At 41.0% G+C, this 27,905-nt stretch overlaps 1 protein-coding gene and 1 long non-coding RNA gene across 7 annotated transcripts in view; both read left to right on the forward strand.

Annotated features, from left to right (window-relative positions):
* The window catches only part of LHFPL6 (LHFPL tetraspan subfamily member 6), a 348,330-nt gene that overhangs the window by 197,441 nt on the left and 122,984 nt on the right, over positions 1–27,905 (forward strand). For 4 of the 6 annotated variants that reach the window (XR_010410022.1, XM_064586158.1, XM_064586157.1 and 1 more), the window contains one exon: positions 19,417–19,515. Coding sequence is in view for 4 of the 6 variants with exons in the window: in XM_064586157.1 (XP_064442227.1) it covers positions 19,417–19,515 (99 nt within the window). In the remaining 2 variants the exon portion in view is untranslated. Of the gene's footprint in view, positions 1–19,416; positions 19,516–25,024; positions 25,119–27,905 lie in introns of all 6 variants that reach the window. The other 2 variants (XR_010410021.1, XM_064586156.1) reach the window with 1 other exon arrangement.
* LOC123839674 (uncharacterized) lies at positions 173–18,922 on the forward strand. Its single transcript, XR_006789697.3, has 3 exons — positions 173–963; positions 7,164–7,242; positions 18,391–18,922. It is a non-coding gene; the product is annotated as an uncharacterized LOC123839674 (long non-coding RNA).

A 27,905-nucleotide genomic window follows, 5' to 3' on the forward strand; every position in this document is an offset into this window, starting at 1 on the left:
CCCCAAATTTCTTTTGGAACATGGATATCTTATGCCATTTTGGAGAAAGCATTTTTATACCAAAAAATTAAGTTATCTGTGGAGTAGACTGGAAAATCCCTTGATAATTTATCAAGCAGAAGCAAGGAAGACCTGTTTCAGAGGCGGACCGATTTAAGGTAGGACCCCTGACTCCATACGGTGTGAAGTTCTCACCTCTTCCTTAGGAATGTTTTCATGGAAAAGTTTGAGAAGTACTAGATTAGATCATCTTGATGGTTCCTTTTGGCTCTTACATTTGGGAGCTTAATTCACAACTGTAAGGTCTCTTTGCCCCCTTAGTAAAGGCCAGCTTCCTTGGCGTAGAATTAATGACCTTCTGCAAGAGTCACTGACCCCATCCTAACTGCTTGGTCATCCCTGTTCTCCTCTCCCTGATTCCCATCTTGGTCGATTTTTATCTTCCTCGGACTTGCACCTGCCCATCTCCCCTGTCCTCTTCTCCCTGATTCCCATCTTGGTCGATTTTTATCTTCCTCGGACTTGCACCTGTCCATCTTCCCTGTCCTCTTCTCCCTGATTCCCATCTTGGTCGATTTTTATCTTCCTCAGACTTGCACCTGCCCATCTTCCCTGTCCTCTTCTCCCTGATTCCCATCTTGGTCGATTTTTATCTTCCTCGGACTTGCACTTGCCCATCTTCCCTGTCCTCTTCTCCCCCAGGGATGACTACATCCACTTACTAGAGCCCTTCTCATCCTGCCAGTGAGTTCCAGCCAAAAACTGACTGATTTCAATGGCAATTACTGCTTCTGCTGCTAACATGTAACAAGTACAAGCTTGAAGTGTTTCCATGTTACTTTTCTCCATCTCAGATGCTACAGTGAATGGATCTTATCTTCTTCAGTTTTTTTAATTCCTCCATAGCAAAGAACGCCATGCTTTGCAGAGACCCAAAAGCCTACCAGCTCCATTCATGAAGAGGTTAGTATTATTCTCTGTGTGTGTGTAGAATTCCTCTTCAGGTAACTAAATCAGCAGGCTAAGAATGAGAATTCTGGATTCTATCTTCTGTGAGTTCTATTCTGCAAGATGCAGCATTTACCCATGTGGGGGTTTGTTTCTATGTTCATTTTATTAAACCTCTTGGGATAATCTATTTGAAAAAGATATGAGTGACTTCATTGTGTCTGCTTATGATGGTATTTTAAATACTTAAGAGGTTTTTTTTGTCCATTGTGAAATACTTTGTAATCATGTTTCAATTTGTGTTTTTAAATATTTTTTATTTTCTTTTTTGTTGTTGTTGTTGTTGTTGTTGTTGTTGTTGTTGTTTTTAATGTTTTATTTATTTATTCATGAGAGTCAGAGACAGAGAGGCAGAGGCAGAGAGAGAAGCAGGCTCCCCGCCTAGCAGGGAGCCCGATGCGGGACTCGATCCCAGGACCCTGGGATCATGACCTGAGCTGAAGGCAGACGCTTAACGACTGAGCCACCCAGGCGCCCAGTATTTTTTATTTTCTAAATATCAAAAAGGTACTTAAGACAGAATGTGGTACTTTCAAAATAGTTTTTTTTTTTAAAGATTTTATTTATTTATTTGACAGAGTCAGAGATAGCGAGAGCAGGAACACAAGCAGCGGGAGGGGGAGAGGGAGAAGCAGGCTTCCCCCCGAGGAGGGAGCCCGATGTGGGACTCGATCCCAGGACCCTGGGATCATGACCTGAGCCGAAGGCAGATGCTTAACGACTGAGCCACCCAGGCGCCCCAAAATAGATTTAAAGAAAAAAAAACAGTATTCAGTTGACTGGAAACAAATTTTCAAGTACTTTCTAAACTTGTTTGAAACTGATCAGTAAATCACAGATGGAAAAGTAAAAAGTTTCAGTTATCCTTGACATTTCAAGAGGGAAAGAAAACAGAAAAGGAAAATCATTATAGTTGTCGCGAAAGAAATTGCTTCCAAATTGTTGTCTGTCAGCTATTCCAGATGGCTTTACTGTTTTTTAGTGGAATTGATGGTATTCTAAAAAGACCTGAGGAAAATAAATGAGGTTTTTCTTTCCTGATACCCAAGAAGGTAGATTAGGGGGAAAAAAATCTTTAAAGAAATGTCTTTTTTTTTTTTTTTTAAGATTTTATTTATTTATTTGACAGAGAGAGAAGCAGGGAGAGAGGGAACACAAGCAAGGGGAGCAGCAGAGGGAGAAGCAAGCTTCCCGCAGAGCAGGGAGCCCGATGCGGGGCTCGATCCCAGGACCCTGGGATCATGGCCTGAGCTGAAGGCAGATGCTTAATGACTGAACCACCCAGGCACCACCTAAAGAAATGTCTGTCTTAAGTCCATTGGCCACCTGTACCCCCTCAATGGCACCTATCGATGATTTTATTGTATATTAATACTCTCCAATTTTTTTTAGTGGTGAAAAAGGTGCTTTAACGAGTATATACATAGTGAAAATAACATATATCTAAGCCAGAAAGTTAGTAGAAACCTGTTATAAATGCCTTATAGTCTAGTCCAAAAAAACCACGTGTGTATATATAATCTGTATATGCTATACTCAAATGACAACATAGGCCACATCTGTAATTACATATTGCTTGTGTATATACATACATGTGCGTATATGAAGGCTTGTGTATTTGGTGCATATGTATATAAAATAATCTTTACAGCAGCTCTATGTATGGATTTTATTCCTATCTTACTGCTGAGGACCCAGGATCTCCAAGCCAGAGGGGCACATGGTCATCTTCCAAGGCTGCGCTCTGAATTGCCCTCCAACACTGTAGCAGTGTTTGTGGAATATGTTCTCACTGTCAAAACCAGTTGTAAAGACAGAGATTTTTAAGTCTAGTCTCTGCTCTGGTAGTTTGTCAAGACAAAACATCCGGACAACTCCAGGCTTTCATTTTTTTTGTTGTTGTTAGGAAGGTACCTGGTAATATCTAGAACTTAAAGAGAAAGCACTACTTCACTGCATGGTAGTCATGTCTTCATTACTACATAAGATTTTCCCTTTATGCTCCCTCCATTACATTTTCAAAAGTATTTTAAATGCTCTTCAAATTTGCTTGAGCTTCAAGCCTTCAAGCAGCTCACTGTGGCAGGTTATAAACTGCACAGAGGCCTCGTCCCTCTCAATTTGTAGAAAGTCTTTCACTAACTGTTCATTTCAGCACATGTAGATTTTACTACTTTTTAAAAATATGCCTGGCATCTGACTTTAGTGTTGTTGTGGGGCCCCTGATTGAAGTACTTAAGGACCTTAAAAATAAATACGAACATAAATCATTCTTATCCTGACACTTTTTTTTTTTTAAGGTCAAGTAGAAATAAATGAACAGGGTTTGCAGGCATGAAATCTGTCTGTTTGTGGGCACTTGATGTTTTGGTGAAGGAGAGAGGTTTTACTCTGGGTCATTTATTCTTGGGTCATCTTGCCATGCCCGAGAGGTGCAGGGGGCTTTATCCACACTGGCCATGAGGGAGACACTGAAGATCAAAGGCAGTGATCTGCCTAAGCCACTCCAGCCAGGGCAGAGTCTGGCTCTACCATTCCTCTTGTTTTCATAGAGCCACTGTTGTGGAAATAAATACAATATTTGGAATATTACCTTCCCCTTCTCTTTCTTCATCATTTCATTTTTTTTTTTAAAGATTTTATTTATTTATTTGACAGAGAGAGAGACAGTGAGAGAGGAAAAACAAGCAGGGGGAGCGGGAGAGGGAGAAGCAGGCTTCCCGCGGAGCAAGGAGCCCGATGCGGGGCTCGATCCCAGGACCCTGGGATCATGACCCGAGCCGAAGGCAGACGCTTAACGACTGAGCCACCCAGGCGCCCCTCCTCATCATTTCATAAGAGGAATCTACTTTTATATGCCCTGCACTGTGCCGGGACATTCTAGCTCGTCCTCCGGACAACTCTGTAAAGAGGCACTGGTAGAGCCATCTTATCAGTGGAACTCTTGGGGCTCAAGTGTAAGAGCCTTGCTCAGTCAGGAACTAGTAAGTAGCAGACCCAATATTCGAGGACAGGTAAGACTCCAAAGCCCTCGTCCCTAACAGTTTACTACCTGAATATTTATCTGACTGCGGTAACCACCGTTTGCCGACATGAAACTGACCCCAGTCTGGTGTGGAATTGGCATTGCATTTTCAAAACAGGGATGGACTAGGTTAAGTTTGCAGTGTGCGTTGACTTACAGCCAGGTTGTCTATTTGTCTGTCTGTTTGTTTGTTTGGTGTTGACAAGATATTGTTGGAGCCTAGTCCAGCACTCTCAGGACACTTTCATGTTGAAATGTGACCATTGTTCTTTCCTTTTTTCTTCTGTAGGGGGGATCGGGAGTGATACAGTTTGTACAAAACAGCAGTGATCCTTAAGAGAAAACGTGTCCACTGAAAACTCTGAGCTGAGTGGCTGCGCTGGGCTGGAACTCTATGTTGTTGTCATTCTGGGCTTTGTGAAATGTCTCGTGAAGTTCTTACAGGCATTACTGGGTCAAACAGCAAGCCAGCCCTGTTTTAGGTTGTGAGGTGGTTGTTTGAGAAATGTGAACAGCTTATAGGTCTTCGTTGCTCTCGATTTATACATAAATCCCTTCCGCGCTGCTGGGTCCCCATTTAGAAGCATCAGACCATAAGGATGTCGTGTTGCGTCAGCTGTGGCTTTTGAGTCCGACTTCTGTGTCTGCCTCCTAGCTCTGTGCAAGCTACTGGGCCAAGGGAAGAAAGAGACTAGAGGATGAATAATGAGAGAGGCATCATATGGACTGATGCTTGAAACCTACCCCCCCCCCAAAAAAAGATGAATTGACGGATCAATAGAGGAATGGAAAATGGATAGATAGGTGATAGAGCAGACTTTAAAACGTGTTAATCGTAGAATCTAGATCATGGGTGTATGGGCGTTCAGTATACAATTTTTCCAACTTCTTTGTAAGTCTGATCATTTTCAGAATATCATGTTGGAGGAGAAAAAAAAGAATGTAATTACTCTTAGTGATAGAGATGTGGTTAGTTTCAGAAGAGATATTTGCTGTGACAACATGAGTAAGCAGTATGGCAGAGGCCTCTGCTTTTGGTTAGTGTTTTAGTTTATTTATCTGTTTGATGAGCACCTATAGCTGCTAATGAAGCATCTGAAACTGGAAGCTCCAATAGCATGAAATGTTTGCAATTCTAAGACAGCAGGTCCAGAGGTACGATATCAATATCAATATTGATACATATCTTATGCCAAGCACAGAAGTGGGCACTTTTATTAAGCCATTTATTTCTAATAAAAATGCTAAAGATATGGTACCATTAGGTCTGTTATGTACGTTATGTAGATGAAAATCTGAGCTCAGAGAATTCAAAAGCGTGCTGCTCAAGGTCACACATCTGGTTAGGGGGTGTCAGGATTTGCACCTGACACGATCAACATCAAAGCCAGCTCTATACCCGCTCGACCCTCAGGGCCCACAGTGTGGTCCCATGTCTGTCCCACCATGAGATGCTTGAATCACAGGAGATCCGGCCCCACCCCAGAACTATAGAACCAGAATTGACATTTTGAACAAGCCCTCCAAGCTGTTTTGTGTGCTGGTAAGTCAGCGAAGCACTGTAGTGAGCCACACAACTCTGGAAATGCAGAACTGTGTCTTTAATTCTCTCCTGCTGTAACACTGCAAAACACCTTAGAGTCCGTGAAAATTAGCATTTTTGTTTATTTCAGAGGCATAGCTGCAGCACTGAGCACTGTTGACTCCCTTTTCGTAGTGTCGGAGTAAAGACAGTGAACCAAAGCAGAGAAGTAGGAGTCAGGTACGCTGAGGCTGTGGCCCAGCTCTGCCCCAGGTTATCCACTTGATGAAGCTCAGACCTCCCCACCTGTCTGTGACTCCATTCCTTCATCTACTAAATGGGGATGCCGGAACTGGTTCTACCTACCTCACAGAAAAGCCAAAATTGTCTTTAAAAGTAAAATGCAATGAAAACCAAAGCAAAATGGAACAGACAAAAATATTATTAGCCTCGGTAGTAGCATATGAATTCCTCGCCTAAATGTGAGGATTATCAGGCTATTTCATTTGTTCCTACTGAGGTTTACATGGCAGATAGGACTTTTGGGGCAAGTGATCGTGGCTCACCATTCCAGGAATGTCCTTGCTGGAAACCGTCCCCGCCTTCCAGCTAAGAAGAGGACCTTCTCTGAGAGCAGAGGACTCGAGGACTCCATTTCAGGAGACTGTGTACAAACACATATTGGCTTGAACCAAATCTTCCAGCCTCCCTCCACACGTGGCACAAAGTCTAAAGCCTGACAATAGAGACCATTCGTTGTACCCTTACTGTAAGGCACTGTGCCCCCTGCTTTACGTGCACGATCTCATTTAATCTTTGCCACAACTCCAAGAGGTAGATACTGTCCTCATTTTACAGATCAGGAAAACTGAGCCCAAAAAAAGTGAAGTGGTAGAACCGGAATTTCTTTACTAAGGTTAGAAAGACCGTGGCTTTTAAGCTCATGTAATTTACCAGAAATCTGTCAGATAGAAATGGCAAAATGTCCCCCAAAATTTCATTGTTTGAAACAACTTGCTTTCTACCAATGACTGCCTACGACTCTAGAAAAAGCAAAGATGACAAGTCACTCGTGGCTGAAATTAGTTTGAGAAGTTTTTGCTCTGAGCGAAGAAGCAGGTATTCTGATGTATGTCTTCCGTGTCTTCTGACCCATGAACTGGAAAAGGAGAAGAAATAAGAACCAAGGAGCCATTTTGAAAGCCTTTTAAGAAAATCTAAAGTATGTTCTCTTCTGCAAGATGTTTTCAGCAAAGAAAGAGTCTTACTGTCATTAACAAGAGTTTAGATAGTTCCAAAATGGTCATGTTTCTATTTTATATTTTAGTGCTATGATAGGATATGCTTTCCTAGGCTAGACTTCTGATGATAAAGAATCCATTTTTCATCTTTATGCCTTGATGTGCTCTTTGTGGACAGAGCTCTTTGTGTGCTGGAGCGCACATCCAGGTTCTCCTTCCCTGGCAGCAGGGGAAGGGGGAAACTGTAGGGCTCTCAAGAACCCCTACCTTTGCATACAGGTGACAATAGAGTCAATCCCTAGAGAAAAGATGGCTTGCAATCCTGCTTGATCTTCTGCTCAGTTCTTTCTTTTCCATTTATATGCAGGATTCAGTACATGTGTGGACGTGGGAGATGAGCCAGAGCTGAGACCGTGAACACTTGGGGACTTGGGAGGCATTAGCAGGTAGAGTTTAGAAATATTGGCTTAGAGCTCAGACAGACCTGGATATAAGTCCCTGCATGACCGCTTAGTAGCCTCATGAGCATGAGCCTGCTTCTCTAAGCCTCTCCTCCTTTGCTAAATAAGGGCAATGATATATTTTATATGATCTGTTCTATAAATATTTTATAATTATGCTGAGGCTTTTGTAAATACTAAATAAATCATATTACTGCTATTTAACATTTAACAAATATCATGAACCAGTGAGTTAGACGCAAGTAAACATATGGTAGAGTTTTTGGCTTTCCAGGAGTTGTAATACTTGTGAATAACTATAGCAAGATAGTAAGCCCCAGATAAATGGTATACAGTGCACCCCAGTAGGAGTTCATGGCTCTGTTTGAGGGGTGGTAAAACCTGTAGCTCCTTGTTGGGGTGGCCAGGGCAGGCTGCGTGTTGAGGCTTCTAGACCTTAACAGCTGGTATTTTTTTTTTATTATTATGTTATGTTAGTCACCATACAGTACATCATAAGTTTTTGATGTAGTGTTCCATGATTCATTGTTTGTGTATAATACCCAGTGCTCCATGGAATACCTGCCCTTCTTAAAACCCAACACCAGGCTAACAGGTCCTCCCACCCCCATCCCCTTCTAAAACCCTCAGTTTGTTTCCTGGACTCCATATCTCTCATGGTTCGTCTCCCCCTCTGATTTCCGCCCCCCTTCATTTTTTCCTTCCTTCTCCTAATGTCCTCCATGCTATTCCTTATGTTCCACAAATAAGTGAAACCATATGATAATTGTCTTTCTCTGCTTGACTTATTTCACTTAACATAATCTCCACCAGTCCCATCCATGTTGATGCAAAAGTTGAGTGTTCATCTTTTCTGATGGCTGAGTAATATTTCATTGTATATATGGACCACATCTTCTTTATCCATTCGTCTATTGAAGGGCATCTTGGCTCTTTCCACAGTTTGGCTATTGTGGACATTGCTGCTATGAACATTGGGGTGCATGTGCCCTTCTCTTCACTACATCTGTGTCTTTGGGGTAAATACCCAGGAGTGCAATTGCTGGGTCATAGGGTAGCTCTATTTTTAACTTTTTGAGGCACCTCCACACTGTTTTCCAAAGTGGCTGTACCAGCTTGCATTCCCACCAACAGTGTAAGAGGGTTCCCCTTTCTCCACAACCTCTCCAACATTTGTTGTTTCTTGCCTTGTCAATTTTTGCCATTCTAACTGGTGTAAGGTGGTATCTCAGTGTGGTTTTGATTTGAATTTCCCGGATAGCTAATGATGATGAACATTTTTTCATGTGTCTATTAGCCATTTGTATGTCTTCTTCGGAGAAGAGTCAGCTAATATTTTCATGGTGGAGCCCGAGCATGAAGTAAGGAGTGAGTGTATCTCAAAGGGAAGGGATTCAACCTTCAGAGATAAGAAAATTCAAGACATACCCAAAGAACTGATTAGTCCCCAGTCAGAAATGCCTTTGGGACTGGTCAGGGCCCCTGAGCCACATAATGGGACCATCTTGACTTGGCTCTGTGCCAGCTACCCAGTTCAGCGTGGGCACATCTTTAAATGAGACCCACGAAATACGGAGTTGCCGGCGAGAAGCCCCACTTAGTAAAACATGATGTTGGTGAAATCCAACACAGCTGTAGCTATACTCGGGTAGCCGATGGCGAGTGTGTGACCTTGGAATGGCCTGATGTGCAAGCAAGCATTGGGATCATGATAGGTGGAAAAGAGACCTGGTCTGGAATCCAGGAGCCCTGGGATTGATCTGGGTTCTGGGTCCTTGGACAAGCCTCTTTCATCCTCTATACCTCAGTTTCCAGAAAGCACTTTGAAGGGAGGTGTGGTTTATGAGCCTGCATAAGCCTCCTTCTTATAGGATACTTAAGTGCAGTTGAGCCTTGAACAACACAGGTTTGAACTGCATGGGTCCACTTATATACGGACTTTTTTCAATAAATACAGTGCAGCACTGTACATGTATTTTCTCTTCCTTATAATTTTCTTAGTAACATTTTTTTCTCTAGCTAGACTGTAAGAATACAGTCTATAATACATATAACATACAAGATATGCGTTAATTGACTTTATGTTATCTGTAAGGCTTTTGGTAAACAGTAGGCTATTAGTAGTTAAGTTTTGGGGAAATCAAAAGTTATACACAGATTTTCGACTGCACAGGGGGTCAGTGCCCCTGGCCCCTGTGTTGTTCAGGGGTCAACTGTAGCTTCCCTGTAATGGTGCTTTCAAGGTCCAAAGAGTTGTAATACTGGCCCTTGCTCTTATTTCCTCCCCACCAGTGGATTTGTTTTGTAAAGGGACAGTTATGTAGGGGGTGAGAATGGACGAGAATTGTGTACATAAATTAGCATATGGAGACTTGGAGATGGAAATGTGCCAACATCATCCAAAGAGAAATCCAGATAACAGGCTCCAAGACCGAGCAGCTTGATGAGAAGAGTAAAGAAAACAATTTCCCTCTGTGCTTGCTACAGAAAGGAAGATAAAGGAACTGGAGGATGGATAAAAGTATCCAAAAAACATAAAGGATGAAATGATGGGAAACACTGGTGTGACCACTGAAGGGGCAATAAGTGGAAAAAGTCACAGTATAAAAAAAAAAAAATAAACTGTGGAAAAAGAATGGAGCGATAGTCATGGAAAAAAGTGAGATCAAATAAAAACTTTCAAGAGTGCCTGGAAAAAATAAGGCTTTCTGAGTCTAACATGAGGACTCTATTCTTACCACCTGTGGAGAGTAATTGGCATTGGCTGTCTAGAGGTTTGTTTTGCCTTCTTGGCAGGAGCCGAATTGTTATGTTAATATTGCTCTGGCTAAGTGTTAAGTACCAACTTTGAATAGAAAGAGTTTTGCAGAAGGGAAAATTCCCAGCATCTGGTTCTTACTTTGACCACTGAGCTCTTTACAAACTTCAGACTTCACACTTGAATTCTAAGAAATAATTAGTATCATGGCAGATATTTCCAGCATTGTGTGAAAGTGAATAGAGTTTCCACTAGGAACTCTCCCAAAGGTGGTTTATGGGCAGGCAGAGTTTTAGGTAAGATTTAGGTACAAGAATCCATTTGGGGAAAAAGGTAGATGTCTTTTATAACATAACATCACAGCACAGCTCCTGATTGCTTGCATCGCATTTATGTGTGCTGTCTCTTCTCCATTAACACTGGCTTCTCCTTAGATGTCATTCCACCAACCTGGCTCTTTAACTACTGTAATTGTCATAAACAGGGTGAGACCAAAACCCTAGGGCATTCAGGTTAGAATGGCGTCATAGTCAAAAAAATGGAATTTTTTTCATTTAGGAATTATTGAGTCATTTCTTGGATTATTATTTCCATTCTTTATGGGAAGCAACATCTCTCTAAATTTCTAAGACCTCCTACAAACTGACCTTCATGATCTCTTGCCCCTGGATAGCTGATTTCAGCTAGGTGCCAGGTAAAAACTAAAGATTGAGCTAATATATGCTAATTTGTGATTTACTCATGACCCCTTAGGATTGTAAAAATAGATTGCTTCTTAGTTACAAATGAGCCTGTAGCTGCAAATGATCTCAGACCTCCTCCATCCCCCCCACCCCCGTTACTACCTTCCTCAGGTTGTTGCCTTGCTTCACACTGTCTTTCCTCATTTCCACTCCTATAGGCTCAGATTTTCCCAAAATGTGATAATGTGACTATTTTTTCATGACATCTTTTTATGGCAATGACAAAAGGATGTGGTTAAAATACCACATAATTAAGCTCTTGAAGTTTATAAACACCACCAGATTTATAAACCTGATAAAGAAAATCCATGTAGATGATATAAAAGTTTGTGAGCCAGAGATTCTCACTGAGCCGTTTGCTCTCCAGGAGTGAATTAGGCAACAAGAGCCATTAAAACTTATTAGGTCACTAAGATATCATTTGGGCAACCACCTCAAGTTCCAGAATATTCTCTGAGCCCCATTTCAGCAGGCAGTATAACAACTAAGAGGTGTCTAGTTCAGGGATTTTCAAACTACACTTTCATGAAACATTGATTTCTACAACATGGTCTAAGGTTTAACATGTCTAAAACTGAAAAATGACAGATTTCTCATTCCTTCTCTTCTCTTACTTCATAGTAAGACCCTGAACTCACTTCCTCCCACAGATACACCAAACCTATACTAACATATAGAGCAGTTCCTCCTCAAGAAGAACTGAAGTTTGATTGAACAGCTTCTCCACAACAAATGATGGAGAGACTACATATAGAAGAGTAGGAGAGACAGAGACACTGCAATGACAGAAACCCCACCTCCAACTCAGTGACCTGCAGAGTCACTGAGGGATAATAACACTGAGGGGCCCATGAGCAGACTCTCCCACCTTGGGGCACAGCAAAAAAATAGTGGTTTAAAGAGCAACCAGACTATAAGTGGAAGAAATCCATTTGCTAACCTTACAGCATCCACCAAACAGGTCAGGAACTGCTGGAACTGTCTCCAGGGTTGGAGGACCAGTGAGACCATTTTTCATATCCCCTCTTCAGCTCGATATTGTGGGCAGAAGCAGGGTCCAGGCACTCTAGCTGGCCTGCTGGCCTATCATGCCCTGGGCCCCTGGCTCACATCAGCCCCCGCCATTCCCCCAAGCTGGCCCTGGTGTGGCATGCCATAGGCCCCCACTCCCATACCCACCTGAGCTTCAGCCATCTTATCAAAGTGGCCCTGGTGCTCTTGCCAGTTCTAGCCCTCCTGTCACCGGGACCCTACTGTCTCACCCTGGGACCCCTTCTCCACCTGTCTGTGTCTGTTCCTTCTCCAGCCAGCTTGCCAAAGCCACCAGGCACATGCAGTCCAACAAAGGGGTTGTTTCTATACAAGGCCACTCCTTCTTCAAGATCAGAGAAGTAGCCATTCTCCCTGATTCATAGAAACAAACACGGAAGGTCAAACAAAATGAGACAAAGGAGTATGTTCCAAACCGAAGAACAAGATAAAAACCCCAGAATCAAACCCTCATGAAATGGAGATAAGTAATTTACCTGATAAAGAGTTCAAAGTAATGGTTATAAAGACAGGTAACAAACTAGGGAAAAGAATGGAGGAACTCAATGAGAACTTCAACAAAGGATTAGGAAATGTAAGTAAGAACCAGTCAGAGCTGAAGAATACGATAACTGAAATGAAAAATACACTAGAGAGAATCAACAGCAGATTAGATGATACAGAAGAACGGATTCACAATCTGGGAGACAGAAGAGTGGAAATGACTCAATCAGAACAGAAAGAGAGAGAGAAAGGGAGAGAGTTTTAAAAAATGAGGATTGTTTAAGAGACCTCTTGGGGCAACATCAAGTATACTAACATTTGCACCATTGGGATCCCAGGAGGACAAGAAAGAAAAAGGGTTAGAAAACATATTTGAAGAGCTAATGGCTAAGAATTTCCCTAACCAGGAAACAGACAACCAGATCCAGGAGACACAGAGAGTCCAAAACAAGATGAATCCAGAGAGATCCACACAAGGAATTGAAGGAAAGATAAAAAGTTTCCTAGACAAGCAAATGCTAAAGAAGTTCATCACCATTAAACCAGCCATAGATAAATTCCTAGAAACACACAACTTTCCAAAATTATGAAGAAATAGAAAAATTGGAATAGACCTATTATAAGTAATAAAATTGAATTAATAACTCAAAAATCCCCAAAAAACAAAAGCCCAGGACCAGATACCTTCACAGGTGAATCTACAAACATTTAAAGAAGAGTTAGTACCTCTCCTTCTCAATTATTCCAAAAGAATTTAAGAGGAAGGAATGCTTCCAAATTCATTTTATGAGACCAGTGTTACCCTGGTACTAAAACCAAACAGAGATGCCACAAAAAAAGAAAACTATAGGCCAATATTCCTGATGAACATAGATGCAAAAAACTTCAACAAATTATTAGGAAACTGCATTCAACAATACATTAAAAGGATTATACACCACAATCAAGTGGGATTTATTCTAGGGATCCACAGTGGGTTTGCATCTGCAAATCAATCAATGTGGTATACCACATTAACGTGATATATCACATTAATAAAACCAAGGGTAAAAATCATATAACCATCTCAATAGATGCAGAAAAAGCATTTGACAAATTTCAACCTTCATTTTTGTTAAAAACCCTCAACAAAACAGGTATAGAAAGAATATACCTCAACATGATAAAGGGCATATATGATAAACCCACAGCTAACATCAATCATACTCAATGGTGAAAAGCTGAAAGATTTTCCTCTAAGATCAGGAACAAGATAAGATGCCCACTCTTCCCACTTTTATTCAACATAGTATTGGAAGTCCTAGACACAGTAATTAGGCAGGAAACAGAAATAAAAGTCATTGAAATTGGAAAGGAAGAAGTAAGCCTATCACTAATTGCAGATGACATGATACTATATATAGAAAACCATAAACACTCCACCAAAAGACTATTAGAATTAAATGAATTCAGTAAAGTTGCAGGATACTAAATACAGAATAGATACAGAAATAGATTGTGTTTCTACATACTAATAACAATCTATCAGAAAGAGAAATTAAGAAAACAATCCCATTTACAATTGCATCAAAAATAATAAAATATCTAGGATTAACTGAGCCTAGGAGTGAAAGACCTGTATTCTGAAAACTATAAGACACCGATGAAAGAAACTGAAGATGACACAAGTAAATGGAAAGATATACTGTGCTTATGGATTGGAAGAATTAATATTGTTAAAGTATCCATACTACACAAAGCAATCTACAGATTCACTGCAATCCCCATCAAAATACCAGTGGCATTTTTCACAGAACTAGAACAAAGCATCCTAAAATTTGCATGGAACCACAAGAGACACCAAATAGCCAAAGCAATCTTGAGAAGGAAGAACAAACCTGGAGGTATCACACCTTCTGATTTCAAACTATACTACAAAACTGTAGTAATCAAAATAGTATGGTACTGGCATGAAAATAGACACATAGATCAATAGAAGAGAATAGACAGACCAGAAATAAGTCCATGTATATATGGTTAATTAACCTAAGACAAAGGTCAAGAATATACAATAGGGAAAAAACAGTCTCTTCAATAACTAGTTCTGGGAAAACTGGACTGCTACATGCAAAAGAATGAAACTGGACCACTATCTTACACCATATACAAAAGTAAACTCAAAATGGATTGAAGGCTTGAATGTAAGACCTGAAACCATAACATTTCTAGAAGAAAACATAGTAGGCTTTTTGACATTGGTGTTAGCAATATTTTTTTGGACTAGTCTCCTCAAGCAAGGGCAACGAAAACTAAAATAAGCAAATGGGATTTTATCAAACTAAAAAGCTTCTGCACAGTAAAGGAAACAATCAACAAAATGGAAAGGCAGCCTACGGTGTTGGAGAAGATATTTGCAAATGATATATCCAATAAGGGGTTAATATCCAAAAATATATAAAGAACTTACACATCTTAATATAAAACAAAACAAAAACAGAAGCAAACAACCCAATTGAAAAATGGCCAGAGGACTTGAATAGACATTTTTCCAAAGAACATATACAGATGGCCAACAGGCACATGAAAAGATGTCAGCATCACTAATCACCAGGGAAATGCAAATCTAAACCACAATGAGGTATCACCTCACACCAGTCAGACTGGCTGTTATCAAAAGGACAAAAAATAACAAATGTTGGCAAGGATGTGGAGACAACAGAACACTTGTGCGCTGTTGGTGTGAATAGCCATTATGGAAAATAGTATGAAGTTCTCAAAAAATTAAAAATAGCACTACCATACAGTCTAGCAATTCCATTTCTGGTATTTATCTGAAGAAAATGAAAACATTAATTCAAAAAGATATATGTGCCCCTGTGTTCACTACAGCATTATTTACAATAGCCAAGTGTCCACTAATAGATGAATAAAGAAGATGTGAGATATATACATATATAATGGAATATTACTCAGCCATGAAAAAGAATGAAATTTTGCCATTTACAACAATATGGATGGACCTAAAGGTTATTATGCTAAGTGAAATAAGTCAGAGAAAGACAAATATCATATGATTTTACTTATATGTGGAATCTAAAAAAAGAAGACAAATGAACAAACAAAATATAACAGGAACAGACTCATAGATCTAGGAAATGGACTGTTGATTACCGGGGCGGGGAGGGAAATGGGATGGGAAAAATAAGTGAAGGGGATTAAGAGGTACAACCTTTCAGTTATAAAATAAGTAAGTCATGAGGATGTAATGTAAAGCATAGAGAATATAGTCAATGATATTGTAACAACTGTATGGTGACAAATAGTAACTAGACTTATGATGATCATTTCATAACATATAAAAATATCAGATCACTATGATGTACACCTGAAACTAGTAGGATATTGTATGTCGGTAATACTTCAATAATAAAAAAGATGTTCTCTCTTTTATGTTTAATCATCTCTAACTTTACTTCACAATGTAGTACTTCGGTATGGACAATAAAATGCTAGTTGACTCCAGTTGACAAGCTAGGGGCAGTTGGTGAACATTTAGAGTATTCACTTCAGAAATTCACACTCCAGGGAGGGTTAATTAACATAAATTCCCTTAGCCACAGACCACACCACAGAGGGTTACCAGAAGCCTTCTAATATCAATCTATACTTGCTGAGGTTTAGTAATCAGCATAAGTTGTATTAGAGAGAATTTTTCATTGAGAAAATGGACACTGTACAAATTATAGGGTAGAAGAAAGAACTGTATCAGCACGAGTTGGGCATGTCCCAGCCAGAGTCTGACCAGTGAAAGAAACCACCACAGGTATTTCAAGTAGGAGGGATGTAGCCCAGGCATTTAAAGTTTCACAGACCTGTTAGGTCTGGGGAAGTGAAGAGCAGAGAAGAATTCAGGAAATCAGGATGTTCAGGGGTAGAAAGAATCTACAGCTGAGGATTTGCCCTTAGTGGGTGGTGCTGTGGAGACTGCCTGGAAGCCACTCCCCCAATCTCGTCTACTGTCTACAAAAAGGCATGCCCCTGGTTGCAGCTGCCAATGGGGAAGTGGTTTACTTCTCTCTTTTACCTTCTGAATCCCACACGAGAGCTTCTCATTAACAGACGTGAACCAAAATTTCTGCCAGCAGAAGAGATCTGAAATGTTGTTTCCGCATCTCTAGCCCCACCTAGAAAGGGAGAATCTAAAAGAGCAGAGATGATTTTGATTAACAAGCAGTATCAGGCTTAGGGTTTAAGACTCTGTCCCACCCAGCATCCTCCTGAAGTAGTGTCTTAGGTCGAGAATAGCTTTCTCCAGTGGCACTTTCTGCAATTGTAAAAATAGTCTCTCTCTGCCCTGTCCAGTATGGTGGCCAACAGGGCCATGTGGCTGTCAGGCCCTTCAAGTGTGGCCAGTGCAACTGAAGAAATGAATTTTTCGTTTAATTTTAATCAACTTAAATTTAAGTTTGCTACATGGAGCTCATGGCCACGGTGTTGGGCAGGGGTATACTCTCTGGTCTTTAGATGGAAGACACTGTCTGGACAACATGTCGGTTGAATATTTGTTGTATTTATGGTATGTTGATGGCACTTGTTAGAATGACTATGTGATGGATTTGGGGAGGAGGGTTTCACTGAGCTTACGGAATTGGTCATCTGGCTGCTTTCTGTGCCAGCTGACTAATAAACATCATTGTATATTTGGCTGAATTTAGTCTAAGACTTGCTTTCTCCATAACATACAACAGTAGAAAGATAGTGGGAGGCCACCAGTGGTTACCTGTGGGACCTAAAATTGCAACAGCCAATTAGACTGATCGGTTTGTGACATACATTTTTCTCCCAGAAATGTTTCCCAGCCCTTTGTCATCTGCGGTACTTTTGCTGTTAACAAACATTAGCAGAAGACAAAACAAAGGCTATATAAATATTAATACAAAAATCCAGATAAGCTAGTTGCCCTCCCCAACACTTTTTTTTTTAATGTGAGCTATGTCCGTGGTATTTTTTTAAAATCATACAAATAACACAAATTTCTTATGTACAAAATTATTCTTCATTTATATGGTTGAATTTACATTTCATTGTGTCACAAAGACACCTCAACATTCTACAAAAGAATCCTGACTGCCAAGCGTTCTACCACTTAGAAAACTACAGGTCAACGTGCTCCGTATATAATCTCCTTTCTATTTGGTTTCCCAAAGTGCCTGGCATCACCCTGGACCAAAACAGCCACTTTTGTGATACATGACACATTTTCCTGCCTTCTGAAACGAGACTATTTAATCATTTGTTTATCAGAAAAAGAGAAAACTGATGGTTTAAATGTTACTATTTTTTGTTTTTCTTACATTTGAAAATTTTCTTTCTGCATTTGTCATCATTCAAAAATTGCTCACAAGTTCTCAAAAAATTGGTGTTACTTATTAATTTAAGAACTGAGTATCATGGTAGCGAGATCACATTATTTATTAAACCTTCACAGAATTCAATTTGCATAAACTTTGGCTTCCTCATTATCTCTTTACCTGATGGTGGATAACGCGGGTTTAGAGTTGTCTTCAGAATGCTATAAATTCTGTCCTAAGGGGAAGAGCCTAAAGAAACCAGTTACTGGAGGCATTTGATCAATCAGCAAAACCTTATAGGGTTGCTTTCTGGGTTATTCTTCGGCCTCGACACAATTCATATTTATCCAAGAAGGCATCCTGGAATTCAGGATTTGCACTTTCAAAGATTCTTTGTAGGCATTCCCTCAGATCACAGCCCCTCTGCATTAATGGTTGTTTTACTGTTGACCAAGGGACAGACTGGAGGGAGGGGCGCCAGGGTGAGAAATCTATGTCCGTTCATGGGGCATATCTCTCCACACAGCTCAGCATAGAGGTTGGGGAGAGTATGGAAAGCAGTCCCTCCTTAGGTGCCTGTATAGAAAGAGACTACTTATGCGTGGGGGCTATAACTGCAAGAGTCATCTGCCAGGGGCAGGGGGAGAAGCAAAAAAGGGAACAGAAAGGGATTCAATACAGAAATACTGGAAGTCTCTTCTAGAGGCACTTGGGGACCTGTCATTCCTCCTCAACGTTACCACCTTAGTAGATTTTTTTCTCATTTCAGGGGCTCTCTCATTTAGCACCGTATAACCCACATTCTCCCAGATTGGGCTGGTGTTCCCACCCATCAGACTGTGTGTGTGGCGGTCCCGTGTGTGTGTGTGACTCAGCACACGTGTGGAACTTACGGACGAGGACAATGCTCACTCCCTGATAGGACAAGATGTTGCTTTCTGATTAGCCCTCAGATTGTGGTGGTGAGTGCTTCAGCCTCATTCAGCTTCTTGTCGACCCACATTAGGCTCTGAAGCAACACTGAAGACACGCCTATCAAAAGCAGTCTGCTCAGAGTGCATTGCCCTGATAACTTCATATATTAAAGTAAAATCGTCACCTTCTTCAGTTTGGTCATCGAAACTTTTGGTCTTAGCTGCAAGGAGGACTTAAATTATATAAGTGTCCGTCTTCTAGAATATTTCTGAGATGAAGCAATGCTCCCTGATTCTCAACTTTTCAATGGAGTGTAATAGCAGGTAGTACAGTTAATAAGTCCGACTGTTGTATGCCAAAGTGGTTCATGAAAATCTTTATGTTTTCTCTGTCCCTGGTAAAATTGAATGATGCCAAAACATTCTATTTTAATTCTTAAACGGAAAAAAATCTAATGCACGATGAAGCATAACCTATTAGGCACTTCTGCTTGCTCTTGATTTACTTGTTTACATGGACTGATGGAGGAATTGGTTGGATTTTTACAAGAGTGATTTAGAAAGCTTCTGAATCGTGTTTCCTAAACAGGGTTTGCAAGGCTTTTAATGCTTCAAAAGGCAAAGTTGGAACCAAACTGAGCTGTCTATCAGTGTTTTGTTGTTTTTTCTTTCCTTTTAAGCAGACTTGAAATTGTTCATGGAATCAGACTGACCTTAGATTGCTTACAGGAGCCGTGGCTGGTGCTTTCCAAAAAGCAGACACCATGATCTTCTGTTATATTGCTAATATCGACCCCCCCACCCCCACCCCCTCCAGTGCTGCCTTTATCTAGAGATGCAGAGGAATACTGGTAAAGCCCTCTTGGCTTCTCTCTTCTCAGGCTTGTTGATCGGTGCGGGCTGTGCCCTCTACCCCTTGGGCTGGGACAGTGAGGAAATCCGACAGACCTGTGGCTACATTTCCGGCCAGTTTGACCTGGGTAAGTTTTCTTCATTGATGGCACTCCTTTTAGAAAAGAACCTTATCTGACCTCTCATAGAAGCGGAGAGTAGAAGAGACATGAGGAAGAGAACCATACAGCCAGCAGTCACACGTAACAATACACAGACCTTCATTCATCTGTTTGTTTAGTGAAGTTATTGGCAATCTACCGTTTGCCTGGACTGGGGGAAGTATTGTGGAGACAAAGCTAAGAAATAGTCCCTGCTCTGAACAGTTTATATTCATTGATCAGTTCATTCAGAATCATGTGTTTATTACTTATTGTATGTGCGAACTCTCTGGAATTTACAGGCTGCCTGAGGAGATAAAGCCAACAACACCGTCCAGGGCTAAGAAATCCAAAGCGATTTCACTCCAGAGGCGTAGACAACTTTGTTGCAGGGCTGGGTCTTGAACACAGTGATGCATGCAGGTTGTCTGGGAGTAGACAGAAGCACCTAGCAAGCCAGGAATACAGCAAGCAAAAACACCAGGGAGGAATGAGAAAAGCCCATCAGGAGACCCCGTAGAGATGTGAGAAGCTGGGAGAGATGTGATTGAGTAGTCGGAAGTTCGCACACTGGTGACGGGCACCTCATGACTTTGGTTTTGTGCGTCCTGATCAGGAATTTTCACTTGTAGTTATAGTGTGTTCTATTTTTTTTTTTTTTAAGATTTTATTTATTTATTTGAGAGAGAGAGAATGAGAGACAGAGAGCATGAGAGGGAAGAGGGCAGAGGGAGAAGCAGACCCCCTGCTGAGCAGGGAGCCCGATGTGGGACTCGATCCCGGGACTCCAGGATCATGACCTGAGCCGAAGGCAGTCACTTAACCAACTGAGCCACCCAGGCGCCCTATAGTGTGTTCTATTTAGCAATCTATAAAAAAGGTTGTAGAGTACTACATGGTTTGCATCATTATAATCTGTACTAATTGGATTATATTTCGCTTGGTTGATGAACTTCCATTTCCTTAAACACGTCCTTATTTCTTTCTAGTTGGGTATTTCGTCTAGTCCAGTTTTCTGTGATTTTAAGGCATATTGTAATGAGAAATTTAACGAAAGGAAGTCTTTTCTTTATTGAATTACTTTCTGAGGACTTTTTTCTGGAATTGGTGTTACTACATCAAAGACAATTGCCAAGCAAGTATACTTTCCTCTGATATAAGGATAGACAGATTAAGTTTTTGACCTTCAGTGCAAAGTGAGTTGCTAACTTAAACATTCACTTTTCCCATTAAATACTTCACTCTAAGAAGAAATGTTCAAGGGAGTTGGTCTAATGTCAGTTGGTCTATCCCAAATCATCATTTAAAAATTCAACGTTAGAACTTCTGTGAAAAAAATTTGTCAGATCTTGAGAAAAATGGACAGATGTGATACCACATCACAGTTTTGTGAATTTGAAAATAAAGCAATTTCTGTTTGACTCTGGATGACAAACACCCTGCTTCCCTCAAAATAATACTAGTTCTTTTGGTGGAGAAGCCCATACAATTAACTACTACTAATTTGCATGGATAAAAATAAAAGAGATTTCTGACTGTGCTTCCCTCCTTATGAAGGCTTTCCCAAGTCTGGATGCGTTTGTGATTGCTGGAAACGCAGAGAAGGGAAAATGCCAGCACAATGTTGAGTGTCAGCTTGGTTTTGTTGTTGCTGTTGTTGTTTGTTTTGGGTTTGGGGGTTGTTTTTTGCCTTTTGGTTTTGGTGGGGTTTTTTCATTTTGTTTGTTTGTTTTTTGGGTTTTTTTGGAAAGCAAACTGTGTCCAGGGGAGATATTTTAACACAGTGTTTCGCATTTTTCTTTTTCTGGTGTTTGGGGCATTCTTGGCTGTTTCACACACGCCCCAACTTGATTAGAAAACTGTTCTTGCTGATCTTTTGCTATTGTGTGTGCTGTATTAATTAGCAGGTTATAATGAAACCCATATCCTGTTTTTGCAGTTTTCATTACTGCATCCCCAGTAGTTTATATCTTCTCAGCATTGTGGATTAAAAATTTGAATGTCAAACTTAAAAAAAAAAAAGAAAAAATTTGCCTCTTTACTGGTGGTAATAATTTCTTTTGTGATTAAACTCACCAAGACATTTTAACAATTTAAAAACTACAGTGTTTTAATTTTTGCCTGTTTCTTTTTAAATTTCTCTTAGTTGGATGATGAGGAAAAAATAAAACTGGCATTATTTATAGATAAAATGAGCTCTAGGTCCTGCAAAACCGTCCTACAAAACTGCTTCTGTTTTCTATCTTTAAAAAATTGTTACTGTTCCCCTGAATGCTGATGAAGGCTGAACTTCAACAAATGAGTGAAGTCACAGATTATGGTGCTAACTTGGGAGAGCCTAGGACTGGAGTTGGGAGCCACAGCATGTGTGTGAGGGGGAGCATTCTCAGGAAGGATGGGTCGGGGGCCCACGGTTTTAGTGGCCGCATGCTGGTTGCCACAGACACACCCTGCCTCTTCCACTTCTGAGAACCCAAGCCCATTGCTGCCACCTCTCAAAGGAGACAGTGAGCAGGCACATCTTCCTCCCGAGGGTTGGGAAATGTTAATGTCGTTAAGGTTCGTGTTTTCTTTATGGTGGGGCGTGGGCCACTTTCTTGGCGTCCCGTTACTGAAATGTTACTTTCTCTCTCTAAAGCATATCCTGAAAGAAACCATCGCTTTTGGTTTTGTATGGAAGATTTTTTTTTTTTTAATTTTTTTTTCTTAAGATTTTATTTATTTGCGAGAGAGACAATGAGAGACAGAGAACATGAGAGGGAGGAGGGTCAGAGGGAGAAGCAGACTCTCTGCCGAGCAGGGAGCCCGATGTGGGACTCGATCCCGGGACTCCAGGATCATGACCTGAGCCGAAGGCAGTCGCTTAACCAACTGAGCCACCCAGGCGCCCCCTATGGAAGATTATTTAAGGAGTGCATTCATTCAATTATCCAGCCAACAAGTATTTATGAGGTGCTTACGGTGCACCAGGCCCTGGGCTAGGTGCTGGGGATGTGCCATCAGCAAGGCATTTTAAAAGACCCTGTTCACTGCCCTCAGGGAACTGAAAAAACCAGCAGGACAGGCAGATGTTCAAGAAGATCATATCCCTGGGATGTGTGTTAGAAAGGAAGGGTGTCGGGCACGGCAATGGACCTCATGGTTGCCTTACAATATTATTCCATGCTGGTTGGTGATTCTAGGCCAGAGGCTGAGAAACCGTCTCTGTAAAGAGCCAGCTAGTGACCGTTTTCCGCTTTGGGAGCCATATGGTCTCTGTTGCAACGATTCAGCTCTGCAGTTGCAGCAGGAAAGACGCTCCATGTATAAATGGGTGTGACTGTCTTCCCATAACATTTTGTTTACAAAAACAGGTGGTGGCGCTCTCGTCTGAGGACCCCTGATTTCAACCAGCGCATACCCCTGACACTCCAGAAAGAGGTTCATTTCAGATAATGCTCCTTTATGGATCCCTTCAGCCGCCGGGCCGGCTGGTCAGGGCCCAGGGCAGAGGCTGCGCAGGGCAGCCCCATCCAGTTATCCTAGTATGCTGCACACATACTCTACTTTTCTTGTTGTGCCGGGTTGTAAATAGGTGGCAAGCACTCTAAATTAATCTTGGTCATCTTACCTCTTAACACGAGTTTGGGATGGGAAGGCTGAAGCCCATTTGGACCAGGGATTACGGCAGGAGATGTGTCCAGAGGCCTTTGGGGAAAAGGGGGTCACATGCCTAAGGGAAAGGCCCCCAGAAGCCATGCTCCCCCTCCCTCTGGCAGCCGGGTAGAAAGGCAGGAAGAAGCAGCCTCGGGGGGCTCTGAGGTAGGCAGAGGAACCAGCTGAGGCTCAGCCATCCCGGAAGCAGGCCTTCCCTAGGAATTTTCAACCTTGCTGATACATAGTAATTCATTTCCTTACTGGGTAATGTTAAAGGCATCTCTTCTCTTCCTGGCTGCTGAAGGCAGCCTGACAGCTATTTTATTTAGTTGCTATATCGCAGTTCAAGCGGACTTGACCTCCCCTGGGGGCATCCTAAGGAAGTATTATTTTTAGCTGAGCCTTCATTCAAGGCTGTGAAGGGTTTATGTAGGTAAAGGGTGAGTGTGGGTGTGTTTTAGGTTGCAGGGTAGGCAGGGAGTAGAGCCAAGAGAGAGCCCAAGGAGGCACACTGGAGGAGGTAGGAATGGGGGGTGGGGATGGGGGTGGGTAGGAAGGGCCTCCCAGGTTAAGAGTATTTAAACTGAGTCCAAACACATAAGTAGTAGTTAGGCAAGAAACAGATTTTATAGAAACTCACGTTTGTGGTTTTAACGTACTGTGGTAGAAGTCTAGTAGAATCTAGTTTTTAAAATGCCTTTTTTCCTTAACCTCCTTAACCTTTCCTTAACCTCCAATAATTTGCAGGTTATAGTCAGTGGGGAAAAAATGGGAACAAAAATAGAAAATTTGTCCAAGTTGCTAGAAGTCATTTGGAAGATCCAGGAGGAGCCTGTATTCCCTCATGTAGCATGCTAGTGCAGGAGGACGACAGGAAAACGGAGAGGTTGCTGTGAGCTAAACCAAGCCCCAAACTGGGTAGACCAATGGGGACTCACGGGAATACTCTGAGATGTGGTTCCAGATGATCCTGGGAAAGTTCCACAGGCAGAAGGAGCTCCATGTAGCCAGTAATGAAGTGATGGAGCAGGGTCCAGGCACCTCCAAAGGAAAAGCAAGGAGATTTAGGGAGAATTTTTTATGTGCCTTGAAAACAATTTTATAAGGCTATTGATTATTTCTCAAGCATTTTAATATGTTATGAAGTGCGAAGCTTTGCAGCAATTTCGCAAAAATACCCGGTTTTACAAATCAAAGATTGTTACTGTTTACCTTTGGATCATTCTTATTTATGAAGAAGCCAGGAGCATGTTTGAATACACATATTTTTAAAACAGGGAAACAAGAGTACAAACAGGCTGCATAATGACTTCCTAAATTACCCAACTAAAATTGTACAGCTTGCCTTGACAGTAGCTTTCAGCCTTTAGCATTAAAATCAGAGGGAGACTTGTTTCTCTCATTGGTGTTTTAAACAAATATGCCAGGTGATTCAGGTGCAAGGGATCAGCAGCCATACTTTGAAACAAAATTACCCTGATTGATATAGAAAATTACCATTTTTTAATTTTTTATTTGAGTATCGTTGACACACAATATTACATTAGTTTCAGGTGTACAACACGGTGATTCAGCATCTCTCTATGTCATGCAATGCTCACCACAAGTGTAGTTACCATCTGTCACCATCCAACACTGTTACAGTGTCATTGACTATATTCCCTATGCTGTGCCTTTTATTCTCCTGTCTTACTCATTACGTAACTGGAAACTTGTATCTCCCACTCCCATCCTCCCATTTTGCCCATCCCCTAACACCCTTCCCTCTGGCAACCATGTTTGTCTTCCGTACAGAAAGAAAGTTAATTTTTTGTACTTTGCTAGAATGTTGTTTAACATTCATTTTGTTTATATACATCAGGGTGCTTTCACTTTAGGTTACAAAGATCTGATTCCAACCAGCTGAAACAAAGAAGATCTTTACGACCTCTTACCATAGGAAGGCCAGAGCTAAGGTGAGCTGCAGACTTGACTGATCCTGGAGTTCCAGGATGGTGTCCAGGGCCCAAGATTTTCCTGAACAGGAGACCTGTCACTTGCAGGTCAACCTCGGTCCCACCATCTTAAGTTTGGTTTCATCTTGAGGCTAGTTTTCTTCTCATTGGTGATTACATTTGGCACATGTAGCTTGTGTTCATGTCAAATAAGAGAGGGTGAGTTTCCCCTGGTCCCAGTAATGGACTAAAAGTCTCTCTTCTCAATCTAATTGGGCCAACTTGAATGAATAGCTGCTGTCAGGGGAAACTGTGTACAAATTGGCTTCTTCTGGCGGAGCTTGGATGTGTCCAGAGTTTTATAGAACAGATTTTACTGAGAAGTAGTGGCATTTGTAACTGGAAGATGAGGCTAAGAACAGAAAAGACATCTCAGTCTGTTTTGTTGTTGTTGTTGTTGTTGTTGTTGGCCTTGGTGCCCTGTGTTCCTTCCATCATGAAGCCTGTGGTTGTGGACTAAGCGTCAATAATGGCTTATACTGTGTAAGTGTTAACAATGGTGAATTTATTTATTACTTTTTAAGAGAACAAAACAATACAGGTGTTAAGAATTATATGTAGTGTAACCTAGTATCTTCACAAAATAAAAATCCAGTAGATGTTTGCCATTGTTATTCATGTTATTTGTACAGGACCATTTTTAATAAATATTTGCTGATTAATCTTTTCTTCTTCCTTTTACATTCATAACAGTAAGTTTGTATTTACACATTAAGCATAAGGTCTTTATAATCAGGTTGTCCAATTGATTTAATTCATGCCTCAGAGATATTTTCATCCACCCGACTTTTCTAATTATATCCTAATGATCAAAAGTAGTGTTTCAATTAATTTGTCTTGCTAATTTGCCAAGTAAATTTGAGTAATTATTGCTTTCATTTTGCTATTTAATTTGATTAAGAAGCCATCATGTTTCCTGTTCTCAAAATTATGCTCTTGGCTTCTCAAGAACAGTACCATAAACTCTGAAAACTCAGAAACTCTCAGTGTTGAAAAAGATGAGAGTCTGTTTCCTCCACATTTTCAGTCCAATGAAGAAATCTCTTCCAATCTGAACAATGACCATGTCACATCTCTTTGGACACATCTCTTTGACTCCTGACTCATGTTTTCTTTCCTTTCAAATCTAAACGCACTTGAGAAAAAATAATTTGCAGGTTATAGTCAGTGGGGAAAAAATGGGAACAAAAATAGAAAATTTGTCCAAGTTGCTAGAAGTCATTTGGAAGATCCAGGAGGAGCCTGTATTCCCTCATGTAGCATGCTAGTGCAGGAGGACGACAGGAAAACGGAGAGGTTGCTGTGAGCTAAACCAAGCCCCAAACTGGGTAGACCAATGGGGACTCGTGGGAATACTCTGAGATGTGGTTCCAGATGATCCTGGGAAGGTTCCACAGGCAGAAGGAGCTCCATGTAGCCAGTAATGAAGTGATGGAGCAGGGTCCAGGCACCTCCAAAGGAAAAACAACCAGCTTTGCTGGTCGCTCAGCCTTCTTAGGGGCCTCTTTTCATGAAGAGAAGGGTTTTCTGAATTCATTCTAGCAAGTGAGGAGAAGAACCACTTCAGTTCGGGGCCATGAATACCAGTGGGACCATGACAACAATAGTAGACCATACACATATCCGCTTTAAATTATAGCTTAGTAAATGCCTCTAGTCTTGCTTTAGGAAATAGTACCCCTTCTGTGTAATCCTAGATCCAATTCTGTCTGCTTCCCTAAACACATCTTTGTAGGTTTCGGATGAGCCTACGGGACAGGAATTTTGCAACTTTAGGGTCTATCTCAGTGTTTGGCCCAGAGAAGTATTCAATAGATTTATTTACTCAATGGATATTTATTAAGCACATTTTTGGCATCAGAAATTGTGCCACATACTTAGGATGAAATTATGAATTAAGATAAACATGATCCTTACACATGTCACATATCTGCCACCCACTGAATGGTTAAAAGAAGGGAGGGAGAAAAGGAAAGGGGGAAGGGTGGGGATGGAGGGGGGAGAGGGAATAAAGATGAATGGGGGGAAGGAAAGAAGATGAGAGGGAAGGAAGGAAGAAACCCTACTGCTGATTTTTGACCTCTAAAAAGGAAGCCGCCATTATGTTTCTGTAGATACTTGGCCACTGATATCCTGGTGAGATTATGGCATTACTTTCTAAAGGAATATGGCTTAACCATCTCCCAGGAAAAAAATCAAGTTCAGGGTCATAGTTTAAAGAACAAAATGCCCTGAGAGATGAAAAAGAAATAGCTCTAAATTCTTTCCTTCCTAAGTCTTTTTGGTTTGGTTATTTCAGAGCAGGATCATCCCCAAGCCTGTATTAAGACTTCTTAAAACCTAATTCAGTGGCTTACAGTGATTTGCAGCAGTGAAATTCCGTGATTGTAGAAAAAGGTAATTCTCTTTTAAAAAAAAAAACCTGTGGGAAATAATATTTCTTAAGACATGGCCGCCACACTCTTGAGAAGAATAGACCAGTTCCCTTTTAAAGATTCTCCTTAATTTTTTGAGTGTTATCCCCTTTATAAAAACAAAAAAATAGATACACCTGAGTGGCGTGCTATTTTAGATATAGTGTACTTAAGGAAATTGAACTGGCTATTCTAATTATTCTTTTGTATTAGGTGCTCTTAACTATTTCTTAGTAAGTTCCACTTGGGTATTAATCTGGCAGTAGAAAAGCACTAATTTTAAATTTAACTGTTTTTGATATTTTAGATCTTCTCTCAGGAATGAACTTTGTTC

This window comes from Mirounga angustirostris, unplaced genomic scaffold (assembly GCF_029215605.1).
Source record: "Mirounga angustirostris isolate CCGP_5_RB_7025 unplaced genomic scaffold, mMirAng1.0.hap1 SCAF_3, whole genome shotgun sequence".
NCBI lineage: Eukaryota > Metazoa > Chordata > Mammalia > Carnivora > Phocidae > Mirounga > Mirounga angustirostris.